The sequence below is a fragment of the Sander vitreus genome, chromosome 17 (assembly GCF_031162955.1).
Source record: "Sander vitreus isolate 19-12246 chromosome 17, sanVit1, whole genome shotgun sequence".
NCBI classification, from domain to species: Eukaryota; Metazoa; Chordata; class Actinopteri; order Perciformes; family Percidae; genus Sander; species Sander vitreus.
In genome coordinates this window covers 16373603-16394725 of record NC_135871.1, presented here as the reverse complement: position 1 = coordinate 16394725, position 21123 = coordinate 16373603, and the positions used below count along the sequence as shown (strand labels likewise).

Sequence of the window (21123 nt, the reverse complement as noted above, 5' to 3'; positions counted from 1 at the left end):
ATGCCTGTCACAGCGGGCAGTGGTGAAGAGATATGCTGACAAGTGTTTGCTCTCTCCTGTCTTTGACCCTCACTATCGCCTCAAGTATTTTTTGCTTGATACTTTGCTCGTGTTCTGTTTCCATCTTCACTCCTGCTTCTGTTCTTGTTCCAGTCCTGTATGCTTCTCCTTTAGACGTCAAGGCCAGCACACAGGGTCAGAAGGTACATTCAGTCACACAATCAGACAATGTGACAATTTCTCCTCCCTCTGCCTGCCCGCCACACACACTCAGGCCCAGAGACAGACACAGACACACACACACACACACACACACACACACACACACACACACACACACACACACACACACACACACACACACACACACACACACACACCTCCTTTCAATGTCAACTTAAACCCTTACAACTGGCTTCAGCTTCTCCCAATCGCTTCCCTCAGTCTTTGTAAAGGCGCTTTGACCAGATCACCGTCATGGAACCCAATGTAAAGAGACAGAGAGGAGAAAGGGATACCAAAACTGGGGCAGAGTTTTTTTTTCAGTGTGTGTGTATGTGTGTGTGGCCAATATCTAGTCAGCTTCCAGTAAAAAACCTTTGAGTGATGGGAGACCCTCTCTTAGTCTTGTGACATACACGTACACGTACTTATAAACACAAGCAGCAGCAGACTGTACTTCCAACAGACCAGGTATGATGGCTCTCGTCAGCATTTGGGTAAAACTTGCTACCACTGTGCTAGAATTCACACAATTGGTACATGTGTGTAAGCGTGAGCACGCTTGTATATCCAGTTGAATATCTCTACATGGGAAAAATGTGTTTCCTCCAACTGGGGTATGTAAGTGTCAGCTTCAGTCTCGTCAGTCAGCACATCTCAAGCAGCACTTCGACGAATGTTTGATCCTGGGATCTCGATTATATCCACGTTTGTGACAGGAAATGAGATGGGTGAGGAGAACAGGAGAGAAGGTGAAAAAGGTTAAAAGAACAATGGCGACGAAAGTACATCCCTCTAAAGAAAATTATTTTTCACAGACAAAGCATAGCCGTGGCGCATTTAGTCCACTTTACCCGTCAAAAAGCAGAAACTCTTATTGTTTTATTGACTTATTTCACTAACTTAATTACAAGCTGGACAACGTTGATAGTAACCTTTCCCCTGTAACGTTTTTTACTATTTGATCTGTGTATTTTTAAGAAAATGGGAAGGGATCGGTTTAAAGTAGAGATTTAATTTAGTTTTTAAGATTCAACACAGGCTCGGCGAGTGCCAGGCAGTGAAACCTCACTGTAGGAGGGGAGTGAACCTAAAGTTAAATGCTCAAAGCAACCACAGGTCAGGCTGAGCCCCAGCAATTCCAGCTACATTCACATAATTGGATATGTAGAATAAATAAATGTGGGGCTTTTTGAAACGCTGATTTATTTAAATAAAGGATGTTGACTATTTTGAAGCTCTCCAGGTTCCTCTTTGACCCCATCCATTTGACTCACAACCTGTATGTGAGCTACTGTATGGCTGAGTATTTTAGCACAGCTCTTAGTCGTTGGTGGTGTTCCAAGTGTTACTGATCGTAATGTGAACCCAAGTGTGTGTGAGTTGTGCGTTTTGGACATTAGTGCAAAATCTGCTGTGATTTATGAGTTGTGGACTTCCTTGTTAAACACTTTCCTGTCACTTGATCTGTTTGTGTGTATGTGCGTGTTTATCGCTCCATCTGCTTGTGTTTCAACATATAATCCCAAATATGTCAGCGAGGACAGTGGGAACCCATTTCTCCTCTTCACACTATCTCTTCATCTTTGTCTTTGTGTGTGTGTGTGTGTGTGTGTGTGTGTGTGTGTGTGTGTGTGTGTGTGTGTGTGTGTGTGTGTGTATGTATCCACATGCCCTCTCCGCTCATCTCTGTAATGGCTGGGGTCATCAGTTAAGGATTGGACCTCACCTCTGTTGAGAAATAGAGAGATAGGAGTTTCTACAAACAGGGAAGGATTTTCACATATCTTAGTGAAAGATCGCATGATAACATTTTTTGGCTGATGAGAGAAAACGTCTTGGCATTAATGTTAGCCTTCAGCAGTCGTTATTTTGAAACTTTTAAAAAGGTCTCCATCTAACTCACTGGCCTTCTAAAAGCCAAACACACATGACAGTTTAGAGAGAGAGAGATTTTTTTTGTATAATATATTTGTTGATTGTCCAGAGACGTATAGTCGTCTGTGCACCTGGAGCCTGGCATTCCACGGCAAGAAAGTTCATAAGGGTCTCTCTCTTAAATGAGCTGTAACAAGAGACACCATCTAAATGTAACTGATATAACAAATATGTTTCATGAGGTTTAACAAACTTGGCTCAAACTTTAGCATCACTTAACCAAGTATTTATTGTAATAGATTTCGTGAACATCTTGGAAGTTGTTTGATACATTGCTCAGGCCAGCGACATTGTGTAACTGCATATTTCTATTTTCTCCTGTGCTGTTTTATGAGTAGTTTATTTAAATTGTCATCTGCAAAAGAGCCATTCACAAGGTTATTTTCACAGACCTTCCACATTTATCAATGGGAACAATTCTGACACAAATATCAAAACAAGTGCATAAGGGCTTCTTTTATGGTGGCATCGCAATAAAACATTGTGGACGTTCTCCAGTAATCAATTTTATGGACCCAGTGACAGCACTCAGGGTCATTCGAGTTTAAGATAACAATGAAATGAATCTCATTAAAAATCTGAGTCATTTGTATCTCAGGCAGACAAAACAGCAAGTTTAGGTTGGCTGAAATACTTTATTTTAACCCCCTCTTGTTTAGCATTTACAAGCAGCACATACACCATTAATAAACTACATTACATGTATTTGGCAGATGCTTTTGTCCAAAAATAACAAGTTCATTCAAACTCAAAAGGAGCGATAGCTGGATGTAATTTTCTTTGTAAATGCAGTGTTTATTGTCTTTGTTAACAACTATAACCTTTGAAGCATTTATAAGTGGTCTATAAACAGTTAAGGAATGTTTCATAACACACTCACACAATAATATAGTTGTAAATATATAGTCATACTGTATGTCTTCAGTATTTGATACATTTGATATTTGAACATTTATAAATGTTTTAAATCGACCTGTGAATGATTTGTACACTTGTATAAACAGTTAATACATATGTTACCAACTTTGTAATATTACAGAAGTCTAATGGGTGGGTAGTAAAAATAATATGCACATTATTTAGACAGTGGGCAACGTAGACTGGGATTAATCCATTACTAATGTTTTTCCATAGCAACTACTGTATATTTTAGCTGTTCTTGAGCAAAGCACATAATTGGAGCAGTTAGAGGCCAGCAGCAGTAGACGACTGAAGTACAAGTGAACTGGGCATAACTGAAAGAATGTGATATATTGCGTAAGACCATGTGTCCTGAACAAACTCTGCCCAGATAAATGAAGGTAAGAACAAACTAGTTAATTGTTAAGTACAATGGTGCTTTTCACTAATCCAGTGGGCAGACATGCTACTGTACTGTGTTAATGGAAGGACAGCAGTCTCATATTGGCAGCGAGGCCACTGTTCCAAACCACTTCATCTGTCCTCTTCCAGTCTGGTTACCATACACCTATGCTAGTTTTGGACAATACAAACTTTGGAATAGGAAAAGCATAATTCTCTCCTCGTTCTCTCTCTCTCACTTACTCACAGTGTCTCTCTCTCATGCACATTTACCCCACACATACCAATTTGCACAGATGAAAAATGTCAAGGGCAGACCACCTGGTTATTCCATGCCTGGTCAGAGGAAAATCTTCCCGTCTTCATCAATGAGGCACAGTGTGCAGAGCGTGCTCTGTCCCACTCACATATCACAGCCATTAGACAGGCATGTGTTGGGCTGGTTCCAGGGCACTGCCTGCTGCTCTGCGCACTGAAGTCTCATTCAAGGTAATCTACACCAACCCAACCAATTTCACAGGTGCAAAAATGTGTAATAAGGAGAACTTGAAACATTATTGCACTGTTCAGATGATCTTTGGGTAAATTCAGCAGCGCGGAAAGGTCTATTTGTGTCAAGTGTGAAAAAGCAATAAAGTTCATCATGGGTTCTTAAACTTTTCCATTCAATGACCTGACACCCCGCCTCATTCAGATATATACGTCTGTCATATAGGCCCCTAAGGAAACTACATATAAAATAGAAACTACAAATTAAGTTTATTTTTCTTTTTTTTTCTTCTTTTTTTACAATGACCAAAACAATTCCCAAACCATAACCAAATTATTACAAAAATATTGATAGCCACTTTAAGTTAACATTTTGGCAATAACAACAATTATGGAATGTGTAATTGTTCATAGTGATGAACAGAGAAATATCATCTGAATCTACAGCTCCCCTGTGGCTTTACAGAGCTTTATAGCGAGTTTAGGAACATAGTTTAGCTGCCCGACCCGCAACTTTACTGTTTTTGCTCGTTTTCGTCCACAGCAGGCAGACAGACACAGTTAGCGACTAGCCGGTGAACATAGCAGTAGTTTAGCAGCTAAAGAGTCAGATATTTACCTCAGGAGTTGCTAGAGACCAAAAACAGAGCTAAAAGAGAGTGAGTATTGGACTCCAAATACTGCTTTTTGCTAACATAGCAACTTTAAAGGTGATACGTATGTCAATGGTGTGTTCACAACTTAGTTTCGCTGCCCCCAAGCGGGCAAAACAAAAATCAGTTAAAAACCTTTAACTAGAGGTTTGTTGTTGTCAAAATTGCCTAAACTTAAACATAAACCAACAGAAATCGGCATTTCATATTAGAGTTTTTTCAGGAAATTTGACAAGATCTTGATTTTTATGATGCCCTCCGAGTGGCTGATCAGTGGTCTGTCTATTGCAGGTCTTCACCCAGTTTGAGAATTATTGCTACACCAAGCTTTCTATACATATTGCATTCACATATTTATTTATTTATTTTTATTGTATATGTTAGTAACAAGGATTTGATACCGTAATGTGTCCTGTGACTCATACTGCCCGCTGTCAAGGTATGATTGCCTTTTTTTGTGGGCAAGCACAGATACTCATACAGACAGACACACTAACATTTTCCTTTCCCCCACTCATTTTGATCTACATCATGGGTGACCTGAATAAGTCGGGAACACAAAGAATAACCACCTAAAAAATAATGAATACAATTTATCTTGGCAAGAAAGTCTGTGTTTTTGATTGCATGAAAATCTTTCTGTGTATGTATTGTATGTGCGTTGATTTAACATGACCCCCACGCTGTATGATGTTCTGTCCCTACAGTCACGAAAGTCACCACAGTGTGCCCATAGAGAACAGAGTGTGTAGATGTAGAGAAAGAGCTGCCAGCTGTAATGTGTGTGAGCCAGATGTCCTGGTTGTAAACAGACCTGTCTTAGCGAGGTGAGAAAACAACCTGAGCAGCTGTGGTTTCTTCTACAGTAGATACAGACCCTTTAAAGTGCCAACGATCATACAAAATGAGCTGTTTTTGGATGGAATTACAATATAGCTTTTATTGTGGCAATGTTGGCATTTCCCAGACAAAAGTTTAAGAATTCCTTTCTCTCTCTCTCTCTCTCTCTGTGCTGTGTCATTTTAGATTAGCAGGCTAAACTCCATACTTACTGTAATTAATCTAAATCCATCCAGATGGGGAATGGTTTCAGTTTCATCTACTACAAGCAAGAGCTATTAGACTCTGTATCCTTTGGGTCTATTCCTTCATTCTCTCTTTCTTTTTAGTGACAGCACAATTTTCCTTCTCGTGACAGCAGTTTTGAGGACAGGCTTTGAGTTACAAGAACGCTGTTCTCCTTCCTCCATTTATTCAGGTCCACTCTGGGTGCTGACAGATACTCTCTCTGTCCTTTTCTTTTGTCAGGTGGTGAAGCGCTCACTTGATCTTTCTCTTCACCTTCATTCCTGACCTCATCCTGTGATTGTCTCCGTCTCCACATTTGTTTCCTGGGTCACTGTTCTGATTATTGCTGCAGTCTGGTTACACTTTGTGCCATTTGACAGCTTTAATTTCCAAACAGACTCCTCCCTTCCTGTACCCGACGGCTGTAATGCTGTATGTATGTTTTTTTTATTGCACTAATTGTTTCCATTGGATGCGGTATATTATACATTAGCCATGGTACTGTGGAGCTATGAACATACAGTAACAACTTTGTCCTGTCTTTACAGAATTTCATATGTTCAGAACCAAATATAGCCATTAATAAATCAAGGCTAGCATTTCTCTACCTGGAAATAAACCAGAAATACATTTGCTTGTTTTGCATTTGCTCAAACTCAAAAAGTCGATTCTGACAACTGTCTGGAAAACTTCATTGATTAGATCGATCATCACTGCTGGAAACGGAGCATTGGCTTCTATAAAAACTCATTCTTTCACTTTAAAGTGGAGTCTTGGCAAATGTGAACCCCTGCACAGCTACAGAACCACATTCAATAACCCCTTTTCATATTCTGCAAGATCCAAGACACATTTATTAGGGACTGTATGTGTCTGTGCTTACACATGAAATGGTCTCAGTGTTGGATCTAACAGTCAAACCATCCCACAGTTTGTATGCATAATCCTGCTCCTCTTGTCCATCAAATGCAAACCATCTTTTCTGACACGTGGATGCTGACACTTTGCTGCCAAAACACAAATCAGTCTCCTCCTCACAATAGTTCCCTTTGTTGCTACTCTCACCCTCTCATTACTTCTGTGTTCACACCTCCCCCCCTTAACTCCCCTGAAAACATCATATGGATTTCTGCTGATGGCTGACGAGCTCGTTAGTTTGTCTCCATCACTGTTGGGAGGTGATGGGACATTTGGAGGACAGTTAGAGCTCATATTCCTTTGAGTCAGAGAAGAGAAGAAGGAATAATTTCCTGAGTCCAAGACCCAGGTGGGCTCTAAAAATAATATGGGATTGGCACTCTTACAGTTTGGAAAATTACTGGTTGATTAAAGGTACTTGAGCCAAGAAATTCTGTGATCTGGTCTGGGGCCACCCTGTGTAGCTCATTGGGTAGACTGTGGCAGTAAGACGGCCAAGTTTATGGATCATTATACTAGAGCCACCGCAGGAAAAAAAAGACAAATATGACATACTAAGAAAGAATGTTAAATACATTTCTATGATGATCCAGGAATCACAAGCAGTGACACAAGAAGACATGACAGAATTGACTGAATTAGACTTATGATGAACATGTTTTGATGAACATACACATGTGTAGCTACACATATACACTGCTGTAATTAGCAGCATTTGTTTTTTGGCGTTTGGCACTTCCTTGTATGGGCCAGAGCTCAGCACAGGGAAGGAAGGCTGTCTGAGTCTGGAAAGCACAAAGCACTTCAAAGCAACAGAAGACTGGCAGAGACAGCAAGATGACTGGGGAGATAGAGAGGGACAGGCAGCACATGAGGAGAAACAAGGGAAGAAGAATATCTCTCCAAATTGCACTCCAGGGAGAGAAAGAAGGAAAGACAGCAGAGGAGAAAACTGAATTCACGTCTTATCATGTTTCTTTACATTTGTGCCCTGTGAGAATTGATTTCATATGATTAGGGGAAGCTTTCTGCTAAATTATTATTGTGTCTTGAAGAGGTTTTTAATGATACAAAATGACTGAAATTACCGTTAATGTTAATGCATGTCCGCCTCTTTCTCTCTCACACACTTCAGCTCCTCTGATTAAGCTCAAATAAAGTAGCCAGCAGTTCTGGGAAGAAGTGGGCAGGGTTCTGCTCTGTGTGGCTGATTCCAAGTATCTGTAGAAACCCTGTGTGTGGGAGTCTTTGCGGGTGTTTATGTGTGCATTATTGTGTGCACTTATTCAATCATTCCTGTGTGTGTGTGTGTGTGTGTGTGTGTGTGTGTGTGCGTGCGTGCGTGCGTGCGTGCGTGCGTGCGTGCGTGCGTGCGTGCATGCGTGTGTGTACTAAGGCTTGACATTCAGTGTTCATTATTTCATTTTAAAAAGCCTGCAAGCTGTCGGAAGCTGCTGGTTTTGTACTTGTCATCTTTGGTTCATAATGTTTTCCCAATTATCTTAGATAAGATAAGAGTTGGATGAGGATTTGTTTGTTGTTTTCTCCAGATGATTCTCCTGATTTGATAAGAGCTTTCTCAGGGCTGAGTAGTATCTTGCCATACTGATGTACAACAGAACAAAAGTAAAACATCTACCACACCCAGGTTCCTTTCGGAACAAGTTTGATAACACAAATTTGCTCACTTGTCAAACAAAGTATTCAGTATCCCTGGCTCATATGCTCCACCATTTCCCCTCAGTTTCCCTTTAATTGTTTAATATGTATGTTTCGATTAAATCATTAAAACATTAATTGTGGCGCTGAAACAGAAGATGGCAGTTTATTAAAAACAGACAAAAACAATCCTGTTGGATATATTAAGTTCCTTCTCTAGTTTTGCCCGGATGATAGAATAATATGAGCCTTTCTGTTCTTTCCGTTATTAGTCTCAAGTTCGCTCTTGTTGCTCATTTCCCAAATACTAATGCATTGAAAAATAATTACATATATTGTGTATCAGATAATCAATCTCAAAAAGTTTCTCTTTTAAACAAACATGCAAACCACAGCTCTAAATTTTAGTGTCTAAGGAAAAGGCATACACTTTTCATTACTCTACCTTTAACTGTGGATGTCCACTAGAGGGGGCAGTGGACACAGTTGATCTTTGGCCTCCTTGGCTGACCTGGACCCTGGATCTGAGGTGCGACTCTTTCTTACAATGTAAAATTACCTTGATACCTCTAAAACAGTGGAAGGGAATTCCTTATTCCTGCCAGAATTAAATGATCATGCCTGGTGCTTTATGAAGCAAACAGACCTTGACTGGTATCATATGTTTTTGTGTGCATTTTTAAACACCTTACACTGTAAGTAAGAAGTGTCGTACCTCCTACCACTAAATGACGAGGAAGTGAGTGCTTCTGATGTAGAGTTGGATGACAGGCTGTTTCATCGGCCCTCGCCATCTGCTCTACCATCTGAAGGCAGGAAACTGGCTGGCTTCATCTTACCTTCTACTATAAACTCCACCAGCCTTTTCTGTATTTCAGCCACAGCAAGAAATAAGCTTCCCAACAGCCTGAAATTCTGGCACACTTGGCATATGACCCAAACCCTCACTTTCATTTATGATTACAGTCATTTTCATATGGTAAGAGTGAGAGCGGTGTTACTGTCTGATTTAATGTAGGAGACGTGCATTAGTCTATTTCTCTGAAAACTGATTACTTGCAATTATGAGGCTCATTTAGTAAAATGAACATTACCGTGACAGTAATAAAAATGTCTTCTGTTCTACCAGTTCTGCACCTGGTGTTTCTTGTTGTATGCTCTTAGTCCTCATTCAGAAGGAACTGGATCCTTCCACCTTGTAAACAAACAGCAGCCAGATAACTGGCAGGCTGCTTCGCTGGATGTTTGATGGAATAAGTTAATTTTAATCTATGCAGAGACTTGGCTGCGAAAAGCAGATCTACAGCCAAACAGCACATCAGAATTTTGAGGGGGGATTTTTGAGTTTTTTTCTGTCTTTTTCTTTTCTTTTCTTTCTCCTGACAGGCTCATTTTTCTTCTCTCAGTGGGACGACTGCTGGTGGTGGTATCATTACACTCCACTACAGTACAGAGCACTCTATCTTGGGGCTCAATCCAACAGCTTTCACACTCGTTGCTGTCAGTATCAATGACAGGGCTTTACTGTGCAAAGTCCTGAAAGCTCATAAATTCTGTATGTTTAACAAATCAACCTTTTGTGTCTGGTGTTTCACTGTGTGCTGTGTGCGCTGCCAATATTTTCATTGCACCATATCAGGACAGAAGGTCTATGTACACAAAATGTCTTAAAGCCATGACTGTCATCAACCGAGTGAGAACTCTTTTATTTCAGTTTTTGTGTCGTCTACTAACCCCAACATCCATTTAAAATGGACTGGACATGGGAGTCTCAAACCTCTTAAAATCACCTATTATGTAAGAAGAACAGTCTTCTCTTTTTTTCTCTCTCTCTCTCTCTCTCTCTTTCTCCACCATCTCTCCTTCCTGGCTGTGAAGACTAATGCAGTGTCATCTGCCTCCTGGCAGGACCCTCTCTCTTCATTATAGGAATAAGGCCCTTTTTCCTGTCATGTTTTCACTTCTCTGCAAGTGGAGCTGTGTGTATGTGTGTGTGTCTTTGTGTGTGTGTCTGTATAATTGACTCACTTCCTCTAATCAATACTGCTTAGCATAATCTGGGTTAATACCAGCGGACAGAACATGATAGATGTAGCGTTCATGGAAACTCAGCTCTATTGAAATTATTCATATTTGTTTTTGATCATTGTATAAAAACTAAGATATGAGGAAAACTGTTAATATTGATAAAGTAACAGTGTATCAAGCTGTATTTTGTTGGCCTATGTATCACAAATCTTTCTCCACCTTTATTTCTTGTTTTCTGAAACTAACTATTAATAAATTCAGTTCTCTGATCCAGAACAAATGGCACAAAAATTCAAAACCGCTTCTTCAGATTGCACGGCTTTGTAAATAAAAAGCAGATTTAGCCGACATCACCATGTAAAAAAGCAAATTTAGCGGAATCCTCAATTAGCACTTAAAAACTCTCCCAACCAGAGCATGAAATCACATCATTGCATTAAAGCCATTAATATGGCTTTTTGTGAGCCCATGCCTGCTGTTTAATAATCATGCACGGTAGCTTTAATGCTTGGCTCTGAGGGAGCATCTTATCAAACGGCACTATACGTGCAAAGACAGAGCAGACACAAAACATTTATTTTAGTTTTTATGGCTCAAATGAAACAGTGCTGAAAATAGTGTAACATAATAGACAAAAAGACAGGTAAGGCAAGAACATAAGGTTGCAGAGCAACACCCAAGTGAATGTTTTTCTGAGAAAGTGAACTCATTGATTATTCATAAATATATTTCCACTGCAATATGAAATATTTTTAAAAGGAAAAATCTCCTCATGCCTCAGTAATAACTTCTAGTTTCTGGACTATTTTTTACAAGACACAGTAGCAGGCGCTAAGGTGAGAGAAACCATGGCAACTAACCAGACATATACGTATGTAAGCATGCTGTGAATTCCACTAGCTCAGGGGGAAGCTATGTGAGCAGACCGGGATGTTTTCTCTGCTATTAAAGCCTTTCCACATGTGCCCATCTTAAACCTGCAGGAGTTGAGAGACCTGTCGACCATTTTACAGAGCTGTTTTCTGAACATAGCTATAGCGAGGTCATCATTTACAGTTTTTTTTCCAATTGCTAACACATTAAAACGACACGCATAGCACAATTATTTAAACTGACACAGAGAGCAAAACCTCTTCTCAAGTCTCCAAAAGTCTAAACACATTTTCTGCTGTACACACATTTTGCAATTCAAAATGGCACTTTTTAAATGCACTGAACACGGTTCTCTGCATAACACACAACAATCTGACATAAAGTCACATGTTTGCCATTTCAAAACACTGCCATTCAAAATGACACTACATGAGCTAATGGCCAATATATGTGCCACCTGGCCAAACATCTCAATGATTAATTGTTACCACTTCAATCAGGAAGTAAGCACTATGATGCCTTTTTTATTTTTTATATATATTTTTTCTGCACATTTGTTCTGCAATTTTCTTTTTGAGCATATTTTTGTTCAGTCCAATGTAAATACTGTATATCTGCTGTGCATATAATGCACTGACTTGTTTGGTGAAAAGAAATATATAAATACAACAGCATGTGTGTGTATCTGCAAATATTTCTGTGCTTATGAACAATCTGAAGAATTTTCTACAATTTGAACTATTTTAGTATTATGGTAAAGTAAGATGAGAGTGCTTTTCATTATGCCCAACAGGTTAGACAAAAATCTGGTAATATGAATGAAGTGTGTGCCATTTGGTGCAAAAGTTTGATTTTGATAATGCTATACAGTGGGGAGAACAAGTATTTGATACACTACCGATTTTGCAGGTTTTCCTACTTACAAAGCATGTAGAGGTCTGTAATTTTTATCATAGGTACACTTCAACTGTGACTTCCAACAAGAGACGGAATCTAAAACAAAAATTTTTTTGTTTTAAATTCCATTCATTTTATTGCATGACATAAGTATTTGATCACCTACCAACCAGTAAGAATTCCGGCTCTCACAGACCTGTTAGTTTTTCTTTAAGAAGCTCCCCTGTTCTCCACTCATTACCTGTATTAACTGCACCTGTTTGAACTTGTTACCTGTATAAAAGACACCTGTCCACACACTCAATCAAACAGACTCCAACCTCTCCACAATGGCCAAGACCAGAGAGCTGTGTAAAGACATCAGGGATAAAATTGTAGACCTGCACAAGGCTGGGATGGGCTACAGGACAATAGGCAAGCAGCTTGGTGAGAAAGCAACAACTGTTGGCGCAATTATTAGAAAATGGAAGAAGTTCAAGATGACGGTCAAGCTCCCTCGGTCTGGGGCTCCATGCAAGATCTCACCTCGTGGGGCATCAATGATCATGAGGAAGGTGACGGATCAGCCCAGAACTACACGGCAGGACCTGGTCAATGACCTGAAGAGAGCTGGGACCACAGTCTCAAAGAAAACCATTAGTAACATACTATGCCGTCATAGATTAAAATCCTGCAGCGCATGTCCAGGCCCGTCTGAAGTTTGCCAATGATCATCTGGATGATCCAGAGGAGGAATGGGAGAAGGTCATGTGGTCTGATGAGACAAAAATAGAGCTTTTTGGTCTAAACACTCGCCGTGTTTGGAGGAAGAAGAAGGATGAGTACAACCCCAAGAACACCATCCCAACTGTGAAGCATGGAGGTGGAAAAATCATTCTTTGGGGATGCTTTTCTGCAAAGGGGACAGGATGACTGCACCGTATTGAGGGGAGGATGGATGGGGCCATGTATCGCGAGATCTTGGCCAACAAACGCCTTCCCTCAGTAAGAGCATTGAAGATGAGTCATGGCTGGGTCTTCCAGCATGACAACGACCCGAAACACACAGCCAGAGCAACTAAGGAGTGGCTCCGTAAGAAGCATCTCAAGGTCCTGGAGTGGCCTAGCCAGTCTCCAGACCTGAACCCAATAGAAAATCTTTGGAGGGAGCTGAAAGTCCGTATTGCCCAGCGACAGCCCTGAAACCTGAAGGATCTGGAGAAGGTCTGTATGGAGCAGTGGGCCAAAATCCCTGCTGCAGTGTGTGCAAACCTGGTCAAGAACTACAGGAAACGTATGATCTCTGTAATTGCAAATAAAGGTTTCTGTACCAAATATTAAGTTCTGCTTTTCTGTAGTATCAAATACTAAAATGCAAATTAATTACTTAAAAATCATACAATGTGATTTTCTGGATTTTTGTTTTAGATTCCGTCACTCACAGTTGAAGAGTACCTATGATAAAAATTACAGACTTCTACATGCTTTGTAAGTGGGAAAACCTGCAAAATCGGCAGTGTATCAAATACTTATTCTCCCCACTGTATGTAGTTTTGGTTGCAGTGCTTTGCAGGATATATGAGGTATTTTGCAGTTTGGGTGTGTGGTTTTGTGAATTGTGTTAAGTATTTTGTTAAAACCAGCCTAGTTTGCAAAATTATGTTTTAGCAATTGGAAAAAAATGTAATTGGAACCTATAGTGAGACAACAAGCCTTGTGGATTTGGGGTTTTACTCTACTCTAAGCTTGTTTACAAATCTAGCTTTATGATTTTGCAAAGCTCCAGATTAAAGCTGGATAAACATTAGGCACTGAATAATGACGAGCCAAGACTTGCATGTTAACTTTGTGAATGTGTGTGTGTGTGTGTGTGTGTGTGTGTGTGTGTGTGTGTGTGTGTGTGTGTGTGTGTGTGTTTCTCAGCTGAGAGGGGCAGTTATTCTCTTTATGTGACTTTATATGGCAGTGCGGCCGTGTGCATATGAACCATCTAGGCAAGAATCTGTTGGCTCATCTCATTTCTCTCATCCCTTTCCCTCTGGCAGTGGGAATACTGAAAAACCACAGTTGTCACCACATCATACAGTGAGAATATAATTATTCAGTAAGACAGGGAAAAGCCTGTGAACCATCACTTTAATGGGTTTGCATTTTAAAGTGGGAACAATATAAAGTATTTGTGAGAGCCTCACATAATATGGAGTCATAACGATTGCTTGTCATGTGTCATTATTAAAGGGAGAATGCCGAGCTTATAAACCATGCCTTCACAGTGCAATGTGCAACAAGCGCTACAGTAATATTTATATGCCAATAACTGAGGTCAGTTTGTGACAAAAGCATTTAAATAATTTTTACTCCTAATCTACTTTATTTATTCCTACAAAATTTGCAAGATGTCAGTTCCTCATGGAGCCGTAAACTACCTTGAGCTGGCAGGGGAATTTCATTTCATTTCAATATTGTTAATTTAGCAGTGAGGAAGAGATCTTCCTCACTGCTAAATTAACAATATTGTCGCTCACAAGGGATTACGTGCACACAAATCACATCCTCTCTATCTTTCTATATTTGTGTTTTTATCTCTCTCTTACCTCATTTTTTCTTCTGTTGCGAACCCTGCCTGATAGCCCAGAGGAACTAAATCCTGCTGATGTCTCTCCCTTGAGCTGAAATTTATTAGAGGAAGATCTGTTTTGCCTCCAGCGTGTCACTCTGCCATTCCAGCTGTCCTATTCAATTGCATTGTAATATTTTTAGCCTGGCTTGGAATGAATACATAGTTATAATACAGTTGGATTATTATACAGTTCATTTGGTATTTTCCTTTTTAGTGTCTAATTTCCACTTTTCAGCAGCTATTAAAGAGCAGTCATGGATTTTTACAAAGAGGAAGTTTCTGATTGTGTTTTGGCCCACGTAAAACATAGCAGGGAACGGAGATGTCGGCCTCTTCGGTTTATCTGTCTGCCGTAACTGCAGCCAGCTCTTCTCTCTTATTCCTCAAACAAGCACTCAAATGTTCACTGTTTCGCTTTTATGTAACTCCTAAAACACAGGTCTTCCTCGTCTATGCAGACGTCCCACACTCCTTTCTCTTTCTAATATATCTCATAATTAGCATCTTACTTTCTTGCCATCTATTCATCCTTTTCATCAACCCCTTTATTTGACTGTGAATATGGCTCTTTAGTCAGTATGAGCAGATTATTCTCTTCCAAATGTCTTCTTCATTTCTTTTCAGAGGTTTCTTCCTGTAATGACATGTGAATTACGATGACAAAGTTGCTTTGTGTCTGGAGCAAACCAATATCCCAGCTGGTATGCAAAATTTAACCAGCCAGCAGATATATCAGAAAATCAGATGAGATAACGAGAACATCCGCTGGCTCTAAAATAAAAAAAGTCTTCTATTCAGATTTGATTGCCAGCAAGAGGGACATATCAACATTCCTGCATGACCAGACCAACTGTTTACAGGCCAACCAGACACACAAACAAACATAATCCAGCCTGTACTTATGAAAGATGGAGGATGTGTTGCAGACAGATCCAAAATGCAGACTTGAAAAAACTTATTTAGTTCGACTTTGGTATCCGAAATGTTAGAAGGCATTTGAGAAGATGTTTATTTGCTTTTAAAGATTCCAAGTTGATATATTTTTTGGTTAGAGAGTTCTCATTTCCATTCATGTTGGAAGAGAACAAGCTCTCTTTCAATGTGCTCCTCTGACAGTATCTGTGTATTTGTGTGTGAGAGAGATTCTCAACTTGTGGTTAAGTCAATAGGAGAAGGGTGTTTGCTGTGGCACAATGCCCAGATCACTTGAAGATAGAAAACACAGTACGCATGAACACAAATCTCATGCATCACTGCCTTGTACAGGTAGCATGTGCATGCAAAAGAAAAGCTGATGACACTATAAGACACATACAAGCTGTACTACATAAACAGATCTGCTCCAGTGCTCATGTCTCGCCAACAGAAATCATTTAGTCTGCAAACCTCCCAGGAAATATAATCCACTCTAAACTTTTTCAGCTCTGATTTGATTGCCAAGAAGAGGGACAAGACAACATTCCAGGATGGAACAGTCACACACAAAGACAAGAGTTTTCATGACGACAACCAAACATTCAAACATATTTGTGTTATTATGAGGGAATGTCAAAGATCACAGTACATTCATTTCTGAATATCTAATGCGCCAATGTGAACAAACACACATACAGATACATGAAAGGGAGTTTAGATCTTATGAAGTGGCATTGTATGAGGTACTTATCCATAGTCAGTGTATTATCTATTGTAGATGACAGTCGACACGTCCCCATTTTGGAGAAGCAGAAAGAAGTACGACATGGAAGCTAAGCAATGGTCCGCTCTGGACATGGGCAGCAGCAAAACCACTTTTCACCACTTTACCCTGCTATCAAACAGCCCTTTACGACAGGGAACTGAAGCTGTTATATCACTCGCGTCAAAGCCACCAGACTCCTTCGACAAAAACAGCTTACCCCACAGAACACGGGAGTCTACTGCTACCTCGATCGCTTAGTTTGTTAGTTTTGTTGGTTTCTAATCTTTTCAAAACAACAAAGTCAAACAATAGGCTCGTTCGAGATGAGGTTCGAGGTCTGTGCAGAATCGATCACCGGCAATCGCTGCCCAATGCATGCCGGTTAGATTTGTGTCCGACTTGATCCCGACTTGCTCTGACGTCATGCACACGTGGGCAACGATAACCTCACGAGATCAAGGCGGCCACAGGTTTGAGACGCAGGCAGCGCAGTTGCTTTTCACCGACTGCAAGACTCAGGCGGACCCAGGGCATGCTGGGAAACGCCTGCCTCTCGGCTGATCTAACAGCTGATTGGTTCAGAATCGACTCAACATGATGACGTTTTATATAAACTTTTTTTTTTATTTTGAATTGGAGGGATTTTAACTGCTATTTGTATGATTTAAAGGCTTATTCTACGGTGGCCGACAGGGGCAAACGCCCTGCAACTTAAGAAATATAGCAAATAGACAAAATACAAGCAAATTAAGAAAACAACTTCATTAATTTGACACATGTGCAGCATTCAGCAAATGCTCTGCAAATACACACAACACAACCAAATACATAAACGCGCTGCAAAAAGAAAAGCACACAAACCCCGAAAACAAATGCAACAAAAAAACACTGCATCCAGATTACACAACGGAAGTTCTCCAGACCTCTAGAGGGAGCAGGATAAGTGGAACAGCTTGATTTTCGACCCCACGGGGAGAGAGCGCTCTGCCTTTCTATTAGAGTCGGGTATGGCTGCAGCCTGGAGAACTCCCATCTCATGCCTCCCGTCCATAGACTGTAGGCTATATTAAATTAATATATATATATATATATATATATATATATATATATACATATACACAGTCTATGTTCCCGTCTCATGCCCTCCCGGCTGGTGACGTCCCCGAGCTTCGAGTTTTCAAAATAAAAGCTTGCGTCCCTATGTCTTCGTACTTTGGTGTTTTGGATGTTTTTGAACTAAACAGTACTGCAATCATGCCAATGAATACAATAACTTGTTCAGCAGATGTCTTAATTACAGCACGATAGAGTTAGCAAAGCAGTTTTGTGTTTATATGTGCAGGCGGGATTTATTCAGAGTGATAAATCCCACGGTAATTCGGCTGGTTTACTAAACAGGGAGGGACTATACATCCTGTCTGTTTTTTTGTATTTCAAGAGCGAATTGCTCCACAATATGAATACAGATTGATCACCTATTTTGTTGGTAACCGTTGTTGTATAATCACAATATTACACTTGAGGAGGCCTACACTTCAAGGATGCGCCTTTCGGACCTTGAAATTAAACCCTCTCATGTAATATGGCTTAAACAAACGTCAACGTTAAACGCTGATGCAGTTTTAAATGTTTTATTACCACGAGTTTACAGACGTCTCTACTGATTGAGTATCACCTGTGACCTGAGCCGAGACACACCCACCAAACGAGAGAAAACATATCTCAAGCATAGACTTCATATTTACAGTCTATGATCTCAAAGCAGTTGCACACTGTTTCACAACGGTGTACACCGTTCTGAGATTGAACTTGCCCTGCCGTCTCTCTCTCTCTCTCTCTCTCTCTCTCTCTCTCTCTCTCTCTCTCTCTCGAAAATCAAGCTGTTCCACTTAGCTGCTCCCTCTAGAGGTCTGGAGAACTTCCGTTGTGTAATCTGGATGCAGCGTTTTTTTGTTGCATTTGTTTTTGGGGTTTGTGTGCTTTTCTTTTTGCATCGTTTTTTTATTTGCAGCGTGTTTATGTGTTTGGTTGTGTTGTGTCTATTTGCAGTGCATTTATGTATTTGGTTGTGTTGTGTGCATTTGCAGTGCGTTTGCTGAATGCTGCACATGTGTTGTCAAATTAATGAAGATGTTTTCTTAATTTGCTTGTGTTTTGTCTATTTGCATGTGTTTTCTTAAGTTGGCCACTCTGTACAGAACACGTGTGGCTGATAGTTACGTTTAGAAGTCAGAGAGACTAAATCTGTTCAGATTATGGATCATCTACAGTGTGTTGTTAATTAAAATCAGCAACAGATCACATGTAGAGCATCTTGACAGCTGCTCTGTCTTAATAAAAACAACTGGAGACTGTGTACAAGCTGATATATGGGTCTGATAACATTTTATGAAATCGGAACCGGACCTAACGTGATGTGAGTGTTTATGTGACTTCCTGTTCAGCCTGAAGGCTGCTGGAAACGGCTGAAAACTGTCCGATTTGACTGCAACCTTTTGTCTCCGCCCCTGGCTGCTGCCGCCTGCTCACGTCCACTTTACAGGCGAGGTGCAGTTCTTCTCGAACGAGCCATCTAACACAAACCAACTAACCAATCTAGACCAGCAACTCCTGTTTTCTGGGAGGTAAAATTACTGTTTTTGTCATAGGAGTCTTATGGCTTTGACAACGGCAAGGTGAAGCGATGAAAATATTATTTTTTATCAGAAATTTTTTAACAACATACAAAACATACAATTCGCAACATAAACATATCCCCCATCCAAACTCTGTTAACCAAGAAACTCTGCTTAATGCTACCTTAACACTGCAAGTCTAAGAACATGAGAGCAGAGAAACCTCAGTAATAGTTGGTGTTTTCTTTAGTTCTTTTTTTACTTTTTCATTGCGGGGTCAGTATCACCATCTTTCACAGCACAAGTTTCAAATAGAAACTGGCAGTTTTGGGAGTGAAGTGGAAACCAAGAATGTTTTTTCTGAAATAAATATTTTCATGAAGTATGAAATGTGAAAAGGCTGTGCGTGTGTGTGTGTGTGTGTGTGTGTGTGTGTGTGTGTGTGTGTGTGTGTGTGTGTGTGTGTGTGTGTGTGTGTGGTGCTATGGGTCATTATGATAATTTAAGGCTGTGGCAAAGTTATTATTTTCTGCTGAAGTGCAGATTCAGACACACTTGAAGACCAGAATGAGATGTAATATGAAGGCATCTTCTTTCATTACATTCTCAATATGAATAGGAATGCATATGTTCAGCCTTGATGGAAGTTTGAATGTAACAACCCAGTAATTTTCTTCAGTCTGCTTGCTTCTGCTGGAAACCCAAAAGACAATCAACCCAAAACCAAGACCCAATATCTTTCCTATTTCACTCAAATAACCATACAGTATATACATTTCTGTGTCAATCTTGTGACCAAATATAACTATCTGTGACAACCCGACACGCACGCACACACACACACACACACACACACACACACACACACACACACACACACACACACACACACACACACACACACACACACACACATAAATACAGACTACTGTAACTAGCTGAAGCTACAACTTTACCACAGATCCCAGCTGCTCCTTTTTTATACCACTGCCTTAAAATATACTTCCTTCTTAGCAATGCTAGCAGCGTGGCTTGGGTGATGGCGATGTCAGTCTGTTCAAATGAATGAATTATCTCAACAACTATTGGATGGATTGGATGAAATTGGGTACAGACATTCATGGTCCCTAGTGGTAAAATCCTAATGACTTTAGTGACTTCCATAGATGACCGGATACCTCTAAAATCAATGATTGCATTCTTGTCAGATTCAGCTGCTTTGAGATTACCACGAACATAACATGGCAAAATATTACGTTTACATGTACCTGAAAAGGACCTCTCTTTGTCGTGTGAATAATTAGTCTGTCTGACAGGAGCAATGGCAGATATAGCATGACATCATACTGCTGCAGAAAACTTAGGGAGGGAGGAAGTGTGTGGCTTTGACTCGGGACACCATGCATCCTGTTTCCTACCAACAGATAACATGGGTTTCTTTTCCCCAAACCCAAAACAAGTAGATCTTCTTTGACGACCATGATGGCAAAGATTTCCTAACCCTTAACCAAATAGTTTTTGTGCCTAAACCTAACCAAACCTTAACCTATGGTGACAGATCAGTAAACTTTCATAATTAAACATTTTCATTTTCATGAGTTATTTGAAACATTTTTGGAGACACTGACCAAAGATGTCTGTCAGAAAACATGAATATTGGTCTTTTTGGAAATGACAAACAACAACCTTATGATTTAACATCAGTCCAATAGTAGGGATGCACCGAATCCAGATTTATGGGGTTTGGCCAAATACCGAATCATAGTCGACCAGCGTTTTTGTATGTAATGAGCATTACAGCCTTTAGAGATTTTTAGTTCCACTTCCTATATATAATACACAAAATCCGCTGAAGACTCAAGGTTCCTTAGGCTTAGGTTTACGTGATGTGGTTTGGGTGTACGACTCAAAGCCTTGAAGAGAAAATACACTGGAGAATGTTGATTGGGGAATAAACACACATGCATATGAAAATAAGTGATTAGATATGCATCTTTTCAAGCGATCTGGAGCAAGCAGCAGGATCCTGGCAAATAATATTAGTTCTGCATATATCTCATTTTGTTAAAGCTCTTCCATCTCATTTTTGGATTCTGTTTCCATTCATAAGAGTTGGGTGCTGCCGGGTATATGTGGATATATTTGTGTGTGCATGTAAGCGTCTCTTCCAGAAATGTGATC

General features: G+C 40.1%; 1 protein-coding gene across 1 annotated transcript in view; it reads left to right on the top strand.

The window, feature by feature from the left end:
- The window catches only part of golga7bb (golgin A7 family, member Bb), a 38891-nt gene continuing 17768 nt past the window's right edge, over positions 1–21123 (top strand). Inside the window, 2 exon segments of the mRNA XM_078273754.1 lie at positions 1–22; positions 154–203. Of these exon segments, the coding sequence (XP_078129880.1) occupies positions 1–22; positions 154–203 (72 nt within the window).